The sequence below is a fragment of the Hippocampus zosterae genome, chromosome 2, assembly GCF_025434085.1.
Source record: "Hippocampus zosterae strain Florida chromosome 2, ASM2543408v3, whole genome shotgun sequence".
In the NCBI taxonomy this organism is placed as follows: Eukaryota; Metazoa; Chordata; class Actinopteri; order Syngnathiformes; family Syngnathidae; genus Hippocampus; species Hippocampus zosterae.
The window spans coordinates 13,880,572-13,899,945 of NC_067452.1; the positions used below are offsets into that span (position 1 = coordinate 13,880,572).

The 19,374-nt window shown below is 42.0% G+C and overlaps 1 protein-coding gene across 2 annotated transcripts; it reads right to left on the bottom strand.

Moving 5' to 3' along the window:
* Positions 1-153: 153 nt before the first annotated feature.
* Positions 154-16,241, bottom strand: camk1gb (calcium/calmodulin-dependent protein kinase IGb). 2 transcript variants are annotated; one of them, XM_052058078.1, is made up of 13 exons: positions 16,079-16,241; positions 14,299-14,411; positions 9,960-10,085; positions 8,217-8,291; positions 7,991-8,129; positions 6,427-6,550; positions 5,799-5,874; positions 5,100-5,212; positions 4,935-5,013; positions 4,477-4,564; positions 2,597-2,931; positions 2,418-2,522; positions 154-2,081 (listed from the first exon to the last, which is right to left on the bottom strand). In XM_052058078.1, the coding sequence occupies exons 1-12, from the start codon at positions 16,151-16,153 to the stop codon at positions 2,465-2,467; spliced, it is 1,401 nt and encodes a 466-aa protein (XP_051914038.1). In that variant the 5' UTR covers positions 16,154-16,241; the 3' UTR covers positions 154-2,081; positions 2,418-2,464. The 2 variants fall into 2 exon arrangements, with proteins under 2 accessions (XP_051914038.1, XP_051914039.1); XM_052058079.1 differs by lacking the exons at positions 14,299-14,411; positions 16,079-16,241 and adding an exon at positions 10,248-10,492.
* Positions 16,242-19,374: the final 3,133 nt, after the last annotated feature.

The window sequence follows — 19,374 nt, forward strand, 5'->3', positions numbered from 1 at the left end:
AGCAGATGATACAAATAAAATACTGTATGTGCAAGAGAAAAGACATGCACTTCATATACAAGGTAACTCAATGTGCTACACAAAATCAAAAGTACAACATTTAAAAGCATTTACCGCTATTTTTCTTTTAGTCCAAAAAGTGTGGAAGCCATCGACATGATAGCAGCGTTTATTTGCAAGCACATACAAGTAATTGATGTCTTTTTCTAACCCACGAAGCACAGACCAAAAAGCAAATGAAATTCAAGCTGCGAGCCAAGATGAGTGAGAAAGTTTGATGTGAGCAATCCACTGAGCAGTCTCACAAATAGAAGTTTAAATGTAGGGATGTGCGCCGGACAGAGCAAGAGATGTGAATATATAGAGTTTAAAGGCTGTACAAATGTTAGAAGCCGAGTGATTTCAGGCAGCTCATCGCGTGTGAGACATCTGCTCCAATTTGGAGATGCTGAGTCATGAGAGGTTCCAGTTTTATGGGGAGCCAAACTTGCCATGATGAAAACTAAAACAGTTCCGCGGTTCGCAAACATGAAAAACGAAACATCGATGAAGTGGAAGAATAAAATGGAGCCATTAGGTTATGTATTGCCCCGACACGTGGGCAGAGAGCACTATCTAATTTGCATGTCTGCTTCTAAGCCCCCCCAAATGTTTTTATTTCTGCTTGAAATTACACTCAATTCAAATGGAAAGTTTCCGACATGGAAGATTTCCTAAATTTGCCCATTTAAAATTATAGGAATATTTCCACCTTTTACAATGGTTCAAATTTGGGAGCAATTGAAAAAAAAATTTTTTTTTCTTACAGGAAATGGCCAAAATGGTTCCCAAATGGCAGACAACACTTTGCCTTTTTCCAACATGACTTCTGTTTTTTTTATGCATCTACTTGAAGTAGACATGCCTTGTGAATTTCATGCTGCTACAAAGTGGTTTCGTCGACTCAATTTTTCCAAAAGAAATCCAGGGAGTGCCACTGAGGCAACAGATCTTACATTTTCAACAGGATGAAAATGTTTGCAAAATCTGATGAGTTTTTGAATATAGGAAATCATCCGCTTAGTCTGCCAGTTGGATTGAGGCTCTATGGTGTCTCCATCGTGCCTCGTCTTGGTCTGTCCATCTGGTGGAGTACGCGCACAACACTCTTGTTTGATCAGCTATTGGTCGGCTTCTGTTCATGTCTCCCGAAGGTTACCAAACTCCGCTATTCCCATCTCAGGAGGGGCAAGTGGAGATCCCTTCTGTGCAGCTCCACCTGAGAATCGCCCATCGAGTGTGGAAGGAGACCAAGGCCTGCCTGTCACACACCGCGTCACGCAACCGGCGCATTGCGGACCGTCGGCGACGCCCCGGCCCAAACTATCAAGTGATTTTTGGGTTAAACAAGGTCTCCCAGCAATCAATTATCAAAATAATTGTGATTTAATTGTGGCACCTGCAAAAATCACTCCAAATGGTGATTCATTTGGCCAAACAAAACCATTTCAAGGGGGTCTATTTCATAAACACTTCATGGAGGAATCACTTCCACACATATAGAACAGTGAAAGATTTACATATTACTGCTTCAAGAAAGAAAACAAAAATAACAGAGACCAAAAGCATGCTGACAAAAACAGCTCCACACACAACCTCTGAACAGCAGATGTGCTTGCTTTTTCTCCTCTAGTATATTCCCGGATCGCACTAATTAGACCCCAATAACACATTTGGTTGCGTAATATTTTTCACCAAACTCTTGATATGACGGGCAAGAGCTCCGGGAGCAAAGTAGCATACTTAAAGCAAACCATCATATTGCTCTTTGATCACCGTGTCAAATCAAGACATTTGGGTGCATTTTCGTGCAAATGTCCGCTGCTTACTATTGATCTTTGGGGGAAGCCTCCTTGGCACTTTCGTAACTAAATGACGACTTCAATGTGACAAATGTGGCCCACTGGCTGCAGCGGAGACCTTGCAGATGCAGACGTCTCAGGTCAGGCAGAAAATCAACCGCTTCCGATTGTCAGCGCCAGATGGCGCTGTAGACATAAAACAGCCATTTGATGCTGGGCTGCACAGCGCAGCAACATGACCTGCAGAGGGAGCAAAGGCGCTCAGTGTCATCATTCAGAGCAAGAGAGTTTGCAAAGGTTCACTTCTTTTCAGATTTTGTACGAGTTACACATGTCCCGTAGCGGAACATTTGATTCTAATTATTTTGCGTTCCGCAAGAGGTCAAAAAAATAGGACACACGAGAAGTCTTATCTCGTCGAAAACATTTAATTTAGAAGAAAATATTTTTGTGAAAATCAAATGAAATTGGCTTATTTCCGGCAGCACACCTGATGGCCACTCACGTCACCTCACAGTGGTTGAGAATCAGTCGGGCATGTTGTTTGTCAGTATGAAAGTGAAATTAATTCATCACCTAGCAAGAAGAGAGTACTTTTTCTCAAAGTAAACTTGATCCAAGCTTCACATGACGGAGCAAACGCTGGTCTGAAGGATCTTTCCATTTCTGTTTTTGCCACAGCTGGAAAAAAAAAGAGAGAGATAGCGCCGGGTTAACTCACAGCGTTGGCAAGGCGGCCTGAAGCGGGTACGTACCCGTTGAGGTTGGCTGGCTCTGAGTGGTAGATGTTCTTTCCCGTCTCAGCGATGGTGGGCGCGTGCTGTGTGCTGTGGCTGGTCTTCAGTGGGTAGAAGTGGCACTTGAGGTCCACGTGGCTGGCGGGTAGCCTCATGCGGTTCGGGGAGGCTATTTTTCCTTCGGTCTCCAGGTCGCCGTGCACATCGAGACGCTTGCGCTGCAAGACCGGGGAGGATGCCTTGACCAGGTGGATGTCCGGGATCTGAACGGCCTTGGGGACCTGCTCGGCCGCGGCGTGCGCCAGCTGTAGTTTCTTCATGTGGTGGATGGCCACGGTGGCGTTGAAGGCTTGCTGTCACCATACCACACGTCCACATTTTTAGCGCTTCAAGTCTCAGTAAAGTGAAAGGAAATCTACAATTCTTGTCAATGTGACTGAACACGCTAGTCAAATTGAAATGATTAAAAACAATTCTTTGTGGCCGAAACTCACGATTACTTTAATCAGCGATTCATCAGGTGATTATTCTTTTCAATTTATTGATGGATTAGATATAAAATATGAATTTCCATCCCTTTATTAAAAAAACAGGTCTATTTCAAATTCACATTGCAGAAATTGTCACTCGTGTGGCCTGAAACATCCGTTGGAAAATTTATCAAAATATTAATGATTGTTGATAAAAATCAATTGATGGGGTACTACAGAAATGTTGTTTGTTTAATTTGTTGTTGAGCACCTGAAATTGGAGGATATGGACAATTTTAAGTTCAACAATGGCTCTAACGATACAGCAATTATCTAAAAAATGGTGAGTATTTTTTTATATCTGATTAGCTGTCGATTAGTTGTTTAATTGTTGGACCTTGAAGGAAAGGTTTCAAAATCATTAAAAACCAAGCCGTTTTCTCCGCTCACGAATGCTGTGGCCATGTCTGCAGAATATGCCGCGCTCAATTGTCAATCAAATCCCTCCAAACGTAGCAGTATCGGCCACAAGAGTGGCCAATGCTTTTGTCAATGCTTTCATAAGCTCGTTATAAATGTTACATTAATACACCACATGAATGCAGTTGTTATTCTTCTTCAGCATGTATGTCATTATGTGGGTGCCACCCAAGTGTTCAAACTGAGATACCGCAGTTGAATTAAACGGTGCTTTCAGACCAAGATGACAAACTTGTTTTTCTGGTTAAACGGTAGTCATGAAAGCGCAGTGTTCCTTTGCTACTTTGCGGTTCCGTTTACGCGGCTTCACTTCACCGCGGGTTTTTATTTGTGTTCTTATTTTGGCGAAAGTTGTTTGTTCTTCGTCTCCTTTCGAAGAAGAAGAATGCAATGAGACGCCAATTCCGCCAGAAAGAAGAAAGGTAGTGATGGCAATTAACCTTCGGTTTGTACAACAACAATTCACAAGGTGCATTACTCCACCAGGATAGTACCTTTGGCACACGCATATTTTGATTGGGACCTTTTCTGTCATTCGTTTTGTATATTTATTCATTTAAATTTAAAACAAGTCTGGATTCCACGAACAAAAACGAGAATGATAATTGCCATTAGTTTCTATATATTATTCAAAAGGATCAGTCATTAGTTCAAAAAAACAAAATTAACCTATCAAAACTACTACTGTAGTGGTTTCCGTACTTGGTATTGGGTTACTACTGAAGGTTTGAGGACTCATACTGATATCGGTCGAGAAAAAAAAAAGTGGAACTGGCCAGAGAGAGGTCCTAATGAAAGGCCTCCGTCAGCAACCTTGATTATAAAACAAGCTCTATTCAACTGCCCTTAATCATCGAGGATTTAGGCAGTCACCCAATTTATTGAGTGCAAACGGCTGGTCCTCAATGGATTTAGCTAATCAAAGGAAGCAAATCAGCCTGCACTGACCTTCCACTTGGACTTGGCAAAGTTCTTTTGGATCTGCACGCTGACTGAAGAGTAGATGTCCTGGCTGCGGGCCGTCTTTCCGATTATCCTAGAAAAGGGCGCAACACAAATGTATTTTCGAGGCAGCGATTCATCTTTCATCCCATCGTGACTGCTCCTCTTCACTGTGCATCTTTATGACGAAATGGCCAAAAATTAGGCTTTGAAAAAAGAAAAAAGTAATGCCATGAAATATATATACAATATTATTTAGCTCAAGCAAAATGATCTGCCAATTTAACAGGAATATTTGACCTAGGGTGTTTAAAATAGGCTTTCAAGTTACAGACATTGTCATGATTTTACATTTATTTATTCATTCCAAAATAGTTCGGGTTTCAAATGAAGTCAAATTTGGTTTAAATCCACGGTTAGGGTTTGAAAAGAGACATTGACAGGCTTGGAAGGGTTCCACTCACCAGGGGTGCCTGAGCGCTTGCTCAGTGGTGTAGCGCATGAGGGGATTCTTCTGCATCATGTTTCGGATGAAGTCTTTGGCTGCATTGATCAGAACGGCGGTGACGTGAGGGGAAAGACGAGAGACAAGAGACAGTGGCGCTCACGTGAGCCTTGGCCGCTCTTACCCGATTCGGAAATGTCATCCCAGAAGGGCGAGTCGAACTCGTACTGCGCCTTCATGATCTTGGAGAAGAGGCGCGTCTCGCTCTCTTCGTAGAAAGGAGGATAGCCGCACAGTCTGGAATAACACATCGTGGAGGCAGGCATCAATCGGCAGAAAATATTTGAGAAATGGGCAAGCCCCTCTTAACAGCAAAACTGGCTATGTATGGCAGCCATTGCACCATTTCGGAAGAATATCTCTAATTTGACAACTTCATTCTGACTAGTCACAATTGTGTATGTACTGTATATAAGACATTAGATATTCCATCCAATCAGACTTATGTTTGTAAAGCACATTTGAAAAGCGCGGTCTGTGGTTGACTGGTCCGCGCCCGTGTCACAGAGTTGTTGAATAAAAGTTCCAACAATGTTCATTGTGGATAGTCAAACCTAGTTATTAAATGTTGAATCTGCTCACCATACGTTTCTACTCATTCTGTTTTCTATTGTGCAAGTGAGAGGAGCCATCACATGACTGACTTGACATGTGCGACCGAGTGTGTTGGGGAGATTATTTCTGGTCTGTGGGTTTGTTTCGATTGAGAACGGTGGTGTTTATCATGAATAACTGTCGAAAAGGTGTGATCGCAGCGCAGTAATTGGTTGACATGTACGCTTATCACTGGCCCTGCGGGATGACTCTTTGATTGGATACTCACAATATGTACGTGATCACCCCAATAGACCAGCAGTCCACTGCCTTGCTGTAAGGCTTCTGTGCCAAGACCTCAGGAGCTGCAAGGAGTGAAACATGTTCAACAAGTTAGGATTCAAATATCATCTTGCAGCATATCATAACAAATAAATGCTTGTCACATTTTCACGTGTCTGTGATTGACTTTGTTCATTACAGTATATCACTGGCACCTTTCACTTTTACTCCACACTCCGCTATTGTTCCGAAACATTTCCGAAAAACCATTACTGGTTGCTACAGCACAAATTCCAAAGAAAGTGCTCACTGACTTAATGCCTGAACTATAGCGCAGAAAGTGGAACAATAGTTGTGTCTGCACTGACACAATACAAAGAAAAGAGTGTCAGGTGGAAGCACGTGCTGCTGACAACATCTCCAGCAGCAGATGGCCACCATGACAACTACAGCAGTGAACACCGTAGTGGTTGCAACAAGAAAAAAGCGACACACTTTATGTACTAACTTCTTGTACTAAAATCATTTTCCGTTCAGATCCTTTAGCTCGAGTATCACTTTCAGGTAATTCCTCTCAGGTGCAAAATTGTAATAATGATGCATCAGAATAAATCATCGCAATATAATTTCCTCACCAACATATCCTGGAGTGCCACAAGCAGTGGACATAACACCCTTGTCCGCCATCTTGGACAAGCCAAAGTCACTGATCATGATCTTGGAGTTCTCCTCTGGGCTGTAGTACAGAATGTTCTCCGGCTACACAAAGACAAAATGTGCACCTTGAGGTCATGTCAATGAAAAGATGCTAAAAGTATCATTATGATGTGGAGCAGCTGAGAGGATAAACATTGACATTTGGCTTTCGTTTTAAGTGACAGTGCACCACTGCTCAGCTAACTAGGTAGTATGCTAACATCAGCAAAATCTCAGCAGTTATTATAATCACAATTCAAGATGAATCAAATTCATTTTGTAGGGTATGCGTATGGTAAATTCATATAATTACTATTTACTATTCATTTCAAGAGCTTTTGTGTGCGACTGCAGGCAGTTGGGAGTACTAAACATGAGGAAGCAGCAAACTAAATCCAATATCTGTAGATCTGTTTATTATTTTGGTAATGTCCCAATTACACAGCCATTCTAACCCGCTGTTATACCACCCGTCCACAAGGTGTCGCGGGAGCTCTGGGGTTGATTTGCAACACGAGGAAGCCTGTAATACGTTCTTGGTGCTGCTGGAGTAAAACTACTTTCAAGCTCATAAACGGACTGGTCTCTTCATATCAAAACTACAGTATCTTTATCTCTATATGTCGCAAATGTTTTTTTGCCAGGGTTATAACAAAACACTGTCGACTTGAGAGGACAATTTTGAGGGAAAACAAAGGAAGGCATTTTTGGGGGGAATAAGGCAGTCACAAAATTAATAAAAGGTGAAGTGCTGTTGTTGGCCACGTCTGCAGTGGCGGTTCTGGATCAATTTCACTGAGGGGGCCGGGCTGGGCCCAGGGCTAAAAAGACAGATTTGAAATCTTATTTGACTTTTTATTTCTTCAAACTTTGAAATTGTAGTCATAACATTACAGTGATGAGAAAAAAAAACAGTATTAGGAGGGCTAAAATGTCTGCAAGCGTAACAATACGCCGTGTCCATCTGTTGAGAATATTCAAGCCAGGGGATGATATGGTACCAGCCTGCCGGGGACAAAAATTGCAAATACACTGAAGCTAGATGTTTTACATGCATATAATTATCTAAATTTTAAAAGGCAAGGTCTTATATATTAATCCTGTTAAATGAAAATTTAAATAAAAAGGGAGACTAAAAAAGTTACACACACAAACACACGCACACACACACACACACACGCGCGCGCGTTTACGCACGCACACACGCACACACGAAAATAGCACTCGTGTCGTCGTAATTTCCTTCTCTGCAGGATGCTTTTCATTTTCCCGCTCATTTTTAAGTGGCGCAGCGCACTAAAGGGTCCGACTAGAATGTTAAATCACGCACTTTGGTTCCACCTTTCGCGTCGGCGACTCGGCGCGACTGCATAATCTACGCTCGGAGGGGGGGGCAGAATCAGTGCTACAGGGGCACTAGGCCCCGTTGACACCCCCCCACCCCAGAACCGCCACTGCACGTCTGGGATTTATTTCGTGCATATTTAGTTTTCAAAGTTGTACCTTGAGGTCCCGATGCACGATGCCATTTTGATGCAAGTAGCTGACGGCATGCAGCACCTGTTGGATCACGCGACTGGCGTCCATCTCGGAGTACACGCCTCGGTCCAGGATGCGGTCAAAGAGCTCGCCGCCGGACACGCTGATGAACCCACAACAACTGTGTCGATCAATATTTCAACTGCTACTTGTGCCACTTGTCTGCGCCGCTCAAGCAATTTCTACTCACAGCTGCATGACCAAGTAGAAATGTGTCTGACTTTCATAGAAATCTTCCATCCCCACCACATTCTCATGTTGGATTCTGTTCAAGGACACAACAAATATGGAAAACGGTTATAGAATACAATACAAAGGTTCGTTTTACTACAACATTTCTACAGTTCTGTAGAAATACGAGAGTATTTCACAAAAATATTGAGCCGCCGCACACCAAGCGGCGCAGAGAACGTAACTGAAGTGGACAATCGAGAACAAATTATAGTCGGCGACTCACACACGCAATCCCGGCGAAGGACCCTTGCACACATATCAAGAAGAATTGGATTGCCCTGAATGCTGTAGCTAGATTCTATTTGAAGAATACAAGGAGAGGAAACGGATGTGTCACGTCCCGTGTTTGCCGGCAGGGGGCGGGCTTTCTCCACCGCCTGCACACCTGTTACTCATTTGTGAGTGATTACTATGCCTTTATTGGGACGCTCTGGCAGTCTACTCACTGCCGGAGAATTCCACGCTGCGCCAATACTCTCCCGCTCAAATTCCTATTCAGATTATTCGTTGCCTCTTAGCCTTGTGGCTGTTATTACGCGCCATTGTTCCTCTTACGTATGAGATTTAAATAATTGACTAATCAGACCTTCCTTGCCATTTGTTTTCCGCAAGCGTTTTTTGTTGTTCTCTTTATTCTATTCCTGGTCCTTATTTTGACCAGCGTTTTTTGTTATCTTCCCTGTCGGGTATTTTGTGTTCGTCATTAAAGACTCCTTTTGTTATCTGACAAAATCTCTTTTTGTGTCTGCTATTTCGGGGATCCACTTCCTTATTTTGTTGTGCACGAAACGATCATTCTATCGCTTCGGGCACAACGTGACAGGATGAGAGTGCAGATATTCGAGAGGCTGTTGGCGAAGGTCGCACCAGTCACTGTCTCCACTTGCAAGAGAGTGTCCACAGTTCGCTTTTCAGCCACAGGTACATAAAATTATGAATTCAAATGTTTATCCGGAGAATAAAGCGGTTTGGGCAATGAATGAATGTTTATCCGGTTCTTTTATTAATATGTTTTGTTTTTACTCTAAGTCTTGGAAAAATTGAAAAAAAAAGTCTCTGGGGGAGAGCGTGTGGAGTGTGAAAAGCCATCTAAATATGTCTTTGGGAGTGAATGAGAACAAACCAGAAAATTGCATTGTACAAAGCACTGGACTCTTTCCTGCAGAATTAGCCCCAATTTCTGGATTCATTTGTTCCTTATCTGTTTCAACATGCCGCTGCCTCTAACGTGAGAAAAAGGGAACCTCCAAATAGTGGTTGGAACCCGTTTTTAGAGGTGCTTATCTAATTATATGCATCCAACTGCTGACTTCATTCGAAAATAAGGAGGTCCCTCTGTGCAATCCAAATATTTTGGATTCAAAAAGCTAATGAATAATTTAATGCTCTTGTGCAATGTTAAAACAGTGGTCAGAAAATAGACCACCCAACAATGAAGACAATATGGAGACATGTGTGGTCCAAATTTGGCTTGGTAGCAACTGGCTGGATCTCACCTGGAAATAAAATCTTTGCGGTGAAAGATCATGTGATACACTATGCCATTTTTGACTGGACGTTTTATCTGCGACGTTGCAGCAGCGGACACCGGCAATTCAGATTTCACAGCAAAAACGGTGCCTGACGGTCGAGCACTCAAGCAATGTTGTAGAATGCGGCATACTGCCTGACCGTTCAGTCTCGTGCGGTCGCAACGAACCTCCTGAGCACGGCGATCTCGTTCTCCAAGGTTAGGTCCCTGGTTTGTTTCTTCTTGACACACTTCATTGCGAACGTCCTTCCCGTCTTCTTCTCCCTCACCATGAAGACCTCGGAGAAGGCCCCTCTGTTTCATTGAACCCACAGAAACACAGAAGATGAGCTCGACATTTTCTTCCTATCATCCAACGTGGCTCATGTGACCAACATTGATATTTCCCTCTTTGAAATAGACCAGACCGCACTCAATTCAAGAGCTTGGAATGTCAGATGTGAAATAAATACTCACACTCTGAACTTAAGTACTGACACTTGATGATGATGTAGGACCTTTTGCACTGAAAAGGTAGGACACAATGCTTCCCAAAAGAGATGATAAAAGACAAAAACATCCCTCCCGCAGTCTGCGGACCGCTGGGACACCCAACACACAGGTGAAAGCAGTTCTGATTTAAAAAGAAGATTAAATACAAAACATGGCTGCTGAGACACATCTGAGGACAGGATTAAAGGAGGATCAGTCAGCGCCACAGGCAACCCCCCCCTCAAAAAACAAAGGCCTGTTTTTGTAACCCCCACCAGCCAATCAAAATCTCAACCACAGCTGACTTCCCCTCTGTTTGATTCTTTTTTCCAAGCATGGAGATTTGAAAAAGTAATGCGTGACAAAGGAGGCGCAGAGATAACTGTTTTCATATGCAGGCAGTCAAAGTAAAAAGCAGTCAGTAAAATAAATCCTCAAGTCAAGTACAGGTAAGTGCAGGAGCATAGCGTTTGTACTGAGTGTGAAGTGTTCACATGTCGGGGACATGAGTGGCGACGTGTCCCGGCGATGTTGAGCCGCGTCTGGGAATAGCTGTCCCAACGGGCGGATTAGGGCCTCCGTCCTTGACGTAACGGAAACGTCCGTCCCCCGCAGGTCACACACTGGACCACTTAAGACGCGACAAGCTCCTCTGCACCTTCATGAGGTTCGCCTACTAGCTGACTTGCTGACACCCGGCGTGATGGAACACCCCATGACACTGAGTCACTTCCATGAAGGTGTGCACTCCTCCGAGTCATTCTCTCTACTTTTAAAGACAGCTTACTAAAATTACGAAAAGAGCGCGCAGTGCAGTAAAAAAGATTTCAATCAGAAGAATGACAAAGCATCTTTTCAAAATCCTTATTGATGGATGGCACTGCATTTTCTTTGACACCGGACTGGGCTGCTGTAATATTTTGAAATAAGGTTACATTTTAAGGCATTTTCATTCTTTTTTTTTTCTCGTTTAAACAGTTTATGCTTCGTTTGTCGCATCATTACCGACTCGATTATGTGTCGGAGAAGTGCACTAGCAAGGGTGGAACTGGTTCATATGTTTATTTGGTCATGTTACGGACAGTATTTTCGTTTTGCATACTGCTTCAAACGAATGAAAAGGTCCTTCAAAATCAGCTCATGTCAGCATTATGTAAAATCTCTAAAGGATCCATTCATGGGATGAGGTTTATATGAAACTGAATAACATTTTGACAAGTAAATCAGGTACAAAAGAAAACGAGCAACGCTTGCACTCAAAGTGGAGTTGATTAACAATATCGAAATCAGTCATTGGAAATGATACACACTCTCCAAAAGAACACTGGTAAATTCTAATGTAAATACCAATATGACAAGACTACTGTTAACATTTAGTGCATTGCACATTTAAATAGAAAGATCAGAATCCCAAATGTACATTATAACTGCCGATGTTGCGGGTACTTTTACACCCAACTTTTGTCCTGCCGTATTTTTTGCCTGACCAATTTACTCTTTCTTACGAAAATACAATATATTGCAAAAATAAAAAGATTGATAATATTAATGTCATGTATTTAAAAAATACATATTTTTGCAATTGAAAAACTGGAGGACATGTAGTTCACTCCACTTGTAATTTTCACTGTGTAGTTGATCATGACTCTTGCATTTCGTTTCCACTTATATTACAGAAGGTAGAACAACGGCTGTACAGTTGAACTGCACTTTGGGCTGAAAGTTGCATCTGAATGCCAAATTCAAACGACTCAAGCTAGAGTAAGAGCTAGCACACAACTAGTGAACGGATATTATTTCAATGTATTGCACCGATCGGCTTAATGAGCTATGAGCCAAACACACGACAGCAACATTCACATCAGTCAAATGCGGTTTCCACGGTAACCGCAGCTCATTTCCCTTCAACGTTGGAAGTTTCCAACGGGCCTCGGGAGAAATCAATCCCAAGGAAATCTTAAATACAATGTTGTACACAAAGCAAATCGCCTCGTCCGCAACGAGGGCGCGATGCTTCGAGTGTAAAAGGATGCCTTTGACGGGCTTGGAGACATTCTGCATCCAAGGATGCAAACGGATGCGGCCGTGGATGTTTGTGAAGCCTGTGATGAGGCCCGATGGGAAAGGAGAAGTCCATCCGCTCCCTTTTGGATTGACTTTCCGCCACCGTAACGGGAGATGCAAAGCTCATGTGAACAAGCATGTTGCCTCCTCAGCACGTTTGCATGCGGCACAGCGCGTGTTGCTTTGGGTTATGGCTCGATGACAACGTGAGCCTTACCAACACATGGATGCATTACATTTTTGAACAACATGCAATGGATGGTTTTAATATGAGCAACACAACAATCGTGGAGGCCCGAATTTGAAATTAAAGGTGAAAAAATTGTGTGGCAATGTGACAAAGAAAATGCTAATTTCATATTCGTCCAACAGTGGCCAGTTTACACTGGATCACGAACCACACGAGATGGCAGGTTTTCGCTCCTTTCTCAAAGAATCTTACATAGCTTGCACCTTCCTATGTTGACATCTGCAGGTCTTTTCATAACTCCCAGAGCTAACAAGAGGTCTGCAGGTTTTAGAGCATTCTTTAATCAGGTCCCAATATCCAGAAATGCCATGCACAGGGAAATTAGAGCGATGACCCTAGTAGAAATGTTTAAAGCTTGAGATTTCTTTTTACATGCTAATAGTTAATTAAACTACCCCTACAAGAAGTGTGCAAGTTTCCTCTTGTCCTGTCTTGCCCACGAGTGTCTGGATTTTGGCCTGTTTTACTGCCATTTTTTCTTTCTCCCACCGTCTCCTGCTTGGAGAGGGAGCTAGGGGAAAAGGACTGCAAAAGTGAAAATTTGTTTTATGATTAATCATTTGTCCCATTTGCAGTAATTACTATATTCTTCTTTTTTTTTTAACCAAAGAAGTGAAATTGGATCAATTTCCAGCAGCATGATTTTGCTTGAGTAGTATTGTATCCCCCCCCCCCAAAAAAAAAAAACTTTGGGTCCTGGTAAGCGTCTGCAGATCACACACACACCTCGAGTACGGCTGATCCATATGTTGTCTTTGTTAATGGACACCTCGGCTGCCAGACGAACCCAATGCCACCAGCCAGGTCAGACAAGCCCTGCGACACCCACTGTCTAAATCGCCTGTAAAGTAGGCCTCGGCGCTGTAATCCCATCAAATGAGTTGTATGGCCTCCAGCCGACAAAACATTCAAACACTCAATCACATTGAAGACTAAGACAGACGGCGTACGGCTTCAAATGGGGACATGACGTGCGATCAGTGGGGGAGAACTGAAGTTCTCCCCCACTGAAAAAAAAAAAAAAAGAACAAGGAAAAAGAGCCTGACAATAATTCACTGCTGTGCTGTCGAAGAAAAGTCCATTGCGCTTTATGTTGCTTTGCTACTTTCGGGTCTTAGAGTTATGGAGCAGAATGCAAGTGCTTACAATTCTACATCTGTAGCAGAGATGTACAAACTTTGTCCGCTGAGGGCCTCAAACAGAAAGATTGGAAACAAATGAGAACACTTCACTCTGTGTCAATGAAACGAATATACTAAAATCAATTCAGTACGCTGTAGAGTGAAGAGGATTAGTATGGTATAATTTTTGCTAATTAAAAAAACCCTCAAATTTTAAATGAATAATTTATGTGACAAAATGTCAATGACTTAATTTTTTAAAGATTGAGTAAAAATAGGGGCGGCATGTCGGCCTCACACCGCAGAGGTGTAGGGTTCGATACCGGCTCCGGCCTTCCTGTGTGGAGTTAGCATGTTCTCCCTGTGCCAGCCTGGGTTTTCTCCTGGTACTCCAGTTTCCTCCCACATTCCAAAAACATGCATGGCAGGCTGATTCAACACTCTAAATTGTCCCGAGGTGTGAATGTGAGCACAGATGATTGTTTGTCAATGTGTCTATTTTTGTTTGGTAGTGTGGTTAAATATTTGCCATGGCACAAGAAATTTGAAATGAAAAGAAATAAAAAGCAAACATTGGTAAGTACGAACACATGCACTTACGATCCCAACTCCTCCATGAAGTCAAAAATCTCCTGAATGTCTTGCGTGTCTTTTTTCCACAAGTTGTCGGCTTCCTGACGCCCCATGTCTGCAGCGGGCCTCGGGTGGGATGTCTTTAGCGATACAAAAGAGAGAGACAATGTCACTCGACTCACTTGAGACAACAGTTGCGCCAAAGCAAGAGCGCCGCAGGGCAATGGAGGATGGCTGTTGAAGCGAGCGCGATTGCAGCGTTAATTCCGAGCTTCATGTGCAGACGACGCTAAACGGAAAGTCTTTTGGGATTATTGTATGAGAAAGCGCACCCACGTGAAGGTCGCCTCTAAGACGGTCTGCGGAAGCATCAACACACAAGTTTGTTCATCATGTTAGCGCAGATCTTCTCTAACATTTGGGCTTACCCGACATCACTATTAAAACAGTCAGTTTACCTTTTATTTTTGTCAATATTTCTATTTCATTTACGCCACGAAAGCAGAGCGTTCTTAATAAACATAACCATTTCACATATTCATTTCTTGGCCAGGAAATTTCCTAGCATTTGACGCCACATCCAGTAATTTGGATGCTCTTGTCGAGGGGTTCTCAAACTTTGGAAATAAACGGACCCCTTTACAGAGACCCCTTTGGCCTCACCCTCTGCATCCCCCTGAGGACCACTAAAATATTGGGTTGAATTTTATTCGGTGTGAATTACAGAAAAGCCAAAATAAATCATTTAAAAAAACCCATTTCAATTCAAGCTTCCCGTTTACAAAAACCACTGACGGTGTATGTTGAGTAAAAAAAGAATTAGAATTTTAAAAAACTGTTCACATTTAATATAAAGTGATTTTTTTTCAAACAGTCATAAAAAATCATATACAGGTACATGGAGTACAGTACTGTATATGATGCTTAATGTGACTCACTGCTGTTTTGCAGCTTCTCGCGGACTGTTTGCGGACTTAATTTATTTTTATTTTTTTTACCTGTATATGTTTTTTGGTCGCTACTTTGCGGATTTTCGTTTATCGCGGGTGGTTTTGGTCCACATTATCCGCGATAAACGAAGGATTACTGTACTTGATGTATGAATGGATCTTTCGACAAACATCATGGATGTGACATGGAAACAAATTAGAGGAGGATTAAGAGCGCTTGAAATGAGAAGGTTACCCAATTTGCTCTCCTGCCTTTATTCTCTTATATAACGGATTAGAGAGTCTTGATGTGCTCAAAACCTTCACACAAAACTTATGTAAGCTGTTTCCTCTAAACTATATCTGTATATATATGTACAGTGTGTATATCATGTGTATACTGTATATATATACTGTATATACGTAAAATATATATATGTACAGTATGTATGCACAAATGTTTTCCGTGGATGTTCAACTCTGCAGCTCATAAGAAAAGCAGTGCATGATTTTGCATTAGACTGAAATGAAACATTACGTGGATTGCTTTTACTTGCAAGTCATCTCAAAATAGCTCATCAATGCAACAATCAGCATTTTTTTTTGTCCAAGAGCAGAGGAAACAATCAATAAACAAGAACATAAAATGACAGCAACATCCGGGACAAGAACAGCACTTCATTAAAGCATAAAAGGCGCAATTATCCGTTTTCCAACCTCTCTATGTTCACCCGTTGTTAAAACGTAATTGCAAAATTTGACATGATCAGCACATTTTAATTAATTATTTTAATGTCTGTAATTTATTCAAATTTCAATGCAAAATAGAACCATTATGATCTATCTATCTATCCGTGTGTGTGTGTAACAGCACTCACCAAGAGCGTTGCTGCTGTAGGTCTGCTGTGACTTTCCCGCCGTGTGCACACACAAGCATGACAGGGATGGTGCATATACGTACCTGGAGGAGGAGGGGGACGAAGGAGGAGGAAGAGGCGGGGCCTTGCTTGAACACAACAGAGATAAGCAGTCACACTAAAATCAGACCAAACGGACATTGAAAAATGTAGAATTTTAAACACTGTGTGACAAATGTAAACAAGACCAAAAGAATACAAGACAGCACGGTTCATTAGTGGTGAGCACGTCTTTCCCAACTGTGCAGGGGACGAAGGTTCGAATCTGGGCCCGGGTCCGCCTGTGTCGACTTGGGCATTCTCCTCATGCCTTCCTGTGTGCAGTTTACATGTTTTCTATGTGCCTGCGTGGGTTTCCTCCCACATTGCAAAAACATGCATGGTGCGAGTGTGAGCGTGGATTGTTGTTCGTCTCTGTGTGCACTGCAATTGGCTGGCAACCGGTTCAGGGTGTCCCCCGCCAACTGCCCGAAGACAGCTGGGATGGGTTCCAGCCTGCCCGTGATCCTCGTGAGTGTAAGCAGATCAGAAAATGGATGGAGGGATAATTAAGTGTTGGAGTTTCCATTCAAAATGTCACCAACATTTTCCCTTTTACATCAAATGAATACTGCCTGCTGATTATCGGCGTCCTTGAACAGTCATGAGTACCGATATTGGCTCTGAGGAACATAAGGAACACCTGCGCGAAACAAGCCAGACCTCACTCACGCTCGCTTGTCGAAGCTCGTGTCAGTGCAGACTTCGTGTTCGTGCCTTGCCTTCCTTGCCGATTATGGAGCAGAGACACAAATCATCCGCCGTGTGGGACCATTTTGATGTCCCGGAGAATAAGGTATTATTTATTTATTTATTCAAATCGCCTTCTGTCGCCGAGAGCCTCTCGGCGAGAGGCACTCGCCGAGTGCCTCTCAGATTATTGACGTGTTGTACCATTCTAATCCGAATACACTTCAAGGTAACTCTTAGTTACTTCTTATTCACATTTCATTACAGGTGAAATGTCGAATTTGCCAAGTCAATTCGCCAACAGAAGCACCTCCACCATGCTGAGGCATTATCGGGCCAAGCATGAGAATGAAGTTCGCGATACACCCGGTATTACGCCAGGTATACAAACGTTCACTCATCTTTTCACGGTTGCTATGTTGATGATTAATTGACAATCAGTAATTATTGGTTGACTCTCCACTCCATGTTTGACAATCAAGGTGCCAGGAAGCAGCTGTACTGGAAGGACCAACACACTTCTTTCCCAAACCTCTCCCACCTCGCAAAGGAGTTCCTTTGTACGCCAGCCACATCCATCCCTTGTGAGCGTGTGTTCTTCACAGCAGGAGAAATTGCTTGTAAAAGACTCAACAGGCTGAAGTTTAAAACATTGGAGCATCTTATTTTTCTCAATAAACATGTGAAATCAAAGCCCACAAGCATCCTCATTCAAATGATCTTCACATTATTTGAACACATTGAATGTTGCAAAATGAATGAATGCATGGATGTGAATGATATTGTATACACTTCATCAAATCGATGAATGACCTTATGAAAATGTCTTGGAACAGTTGTAGATGCAAAACCGTGCTGGCAGCTACATAACAGATAATAAAAGAAAAATATCCCAAACCATAGGGAACCTCCCAAAACTAAGGATGTGCTGAATAAGAAATCCTTGTACACACTTTTATTACTTCCATATTTGACCTATTGTGTGGAAATATGGGGAAATGCCAGTAAAACACTGTTCTGATTGCTTTGTATTGTAGTTTTAAAACAATCACTGGCTCCAAATAGACGGAACCCACAAATCCACTGTTTATCAAATTAAACAATCTCATGACCTGGTTGACTTCAAAATCGCCCAATCAATGTACAAAGCACACAATAACCTCCTTTGCCAAAACATCCAGAAGCTTTTTAAAATTCAAGAAAGTTGTCATAATTTAAGGGGTACTAACCTATACAGAAGAATCCAAAACACGAACAAACATCACGCAAAGGAGTGTATCTGTAATAGGTGTAAATCTGTGGAATGATTCTGAAACGGACCAGTAAAATGAGGAACTCTCTTGCTGAGATTAAAAATGAATTTGAGAGTAGTACAAGACAACTACACAAATCAGAATTAAGCTAATAAATTCGATACACCCATGAAATATAGCAATACATTGATGAGATTATTTAATATATTAATGAGATGTAGCATCCATTATGAATATGAGAAAATCGACATATACTTGTGCTCCAATGAGTATGTACTGTATATACAAACCTAAAGTTGTAAAAATGTATAAGTACAGCATACATAAGGGTAAAAGCATTTGTTGATATGTAGACTTTCTTTTCTATTTTGAAAAATGATCAATTCATATATAAGAAGGGGTAGGACTCTAGGGTTTTTTTTACTTCTTTCTACTCCTTTGAACATATATTTGTGATGATGACTATTTTCTTTTCCTTTTTTTATATCTTACATTCACTTTTTGCCAATTTATTACCGAATTGTATATTATATTATATGTTCAATATACAAAAAAATTATCAGTCAGTTCAGTCTGTTGAGTGGGTTGGATGCAGGGATCTTGAAGGTCCAGCAGGTGGCAGTGGTCAGTGACACAGTATCAGCACAGTATCAACACAGTGTGTCAGTGTGTCGACACGCCTCATGAGGCCTCATGGACCCATCACTACTTCCCAGCTGTTCAGGTTATAAATCACACTACAGGAATCAATTTAGAAATGATTTATCTGATCTTTTTATGTAACCAGGTGAACCTTACTTAGATGCTTGTAGTGAAGGCTTCCTTGTTTAACAAATGTAGCACTGTCACTTTAAGAGCCACACTAGATCAAAACACGCGGGAACATATGCAGCGTGTGAGAATCAGACCAGAAAGGGTGACATGCACGTACGTAAAGGAGGGTAGTAGCTGAACTGTGCCCACTGCTTGTCCCAACTTGATACACCCATGATCGTCCTCGTAACCCTGGCGATATTCAGGTAATTGGTAACTAGTTTACCATGACGCATGTTAGGTGTTAATTTTGGACAGATGATTAATTAGTTGAATGGTATTTGTAGAGCACAATATCTGGAGTGGTTTGGGTTGGAGTTTGAAATCTACCACTAGTGAGTCGTGTGAACAGCTGTACAGCGTAAGTGTTCGCAATGTTATAAGATGTAAATATGTTTTTTTGACTGTGAAATTATATGAACTGTGTTATCTGTTCTTTAGAGGGGAGATCATTTGTGTTTG

Bases quoted from the DNA above. Each gene is read 5' to 3' on its own strand.
- camk1gb (XM_052058078.1), bottom strand. From the start codon at position 16,153: ATGCACCATCCCTGTCATGCTTGTGTGTGCACACGGCGGGAAAGTCAC. The intron at 14,412-16,078 runs GTGAGTGCTGTT...GTATCGCTAAAG, and splicing joins CTACAGCAGCAACGCTCTTG to ACATCCCACCCGAGGCCCGC. The intron at 8,292-9,959 runs GTTCGTTGCGAC...GTCCTTGAACAG, and splicing joins GAGATCGCCGTGCTCAGGAG to AATCCAACATGAGAATGTGG.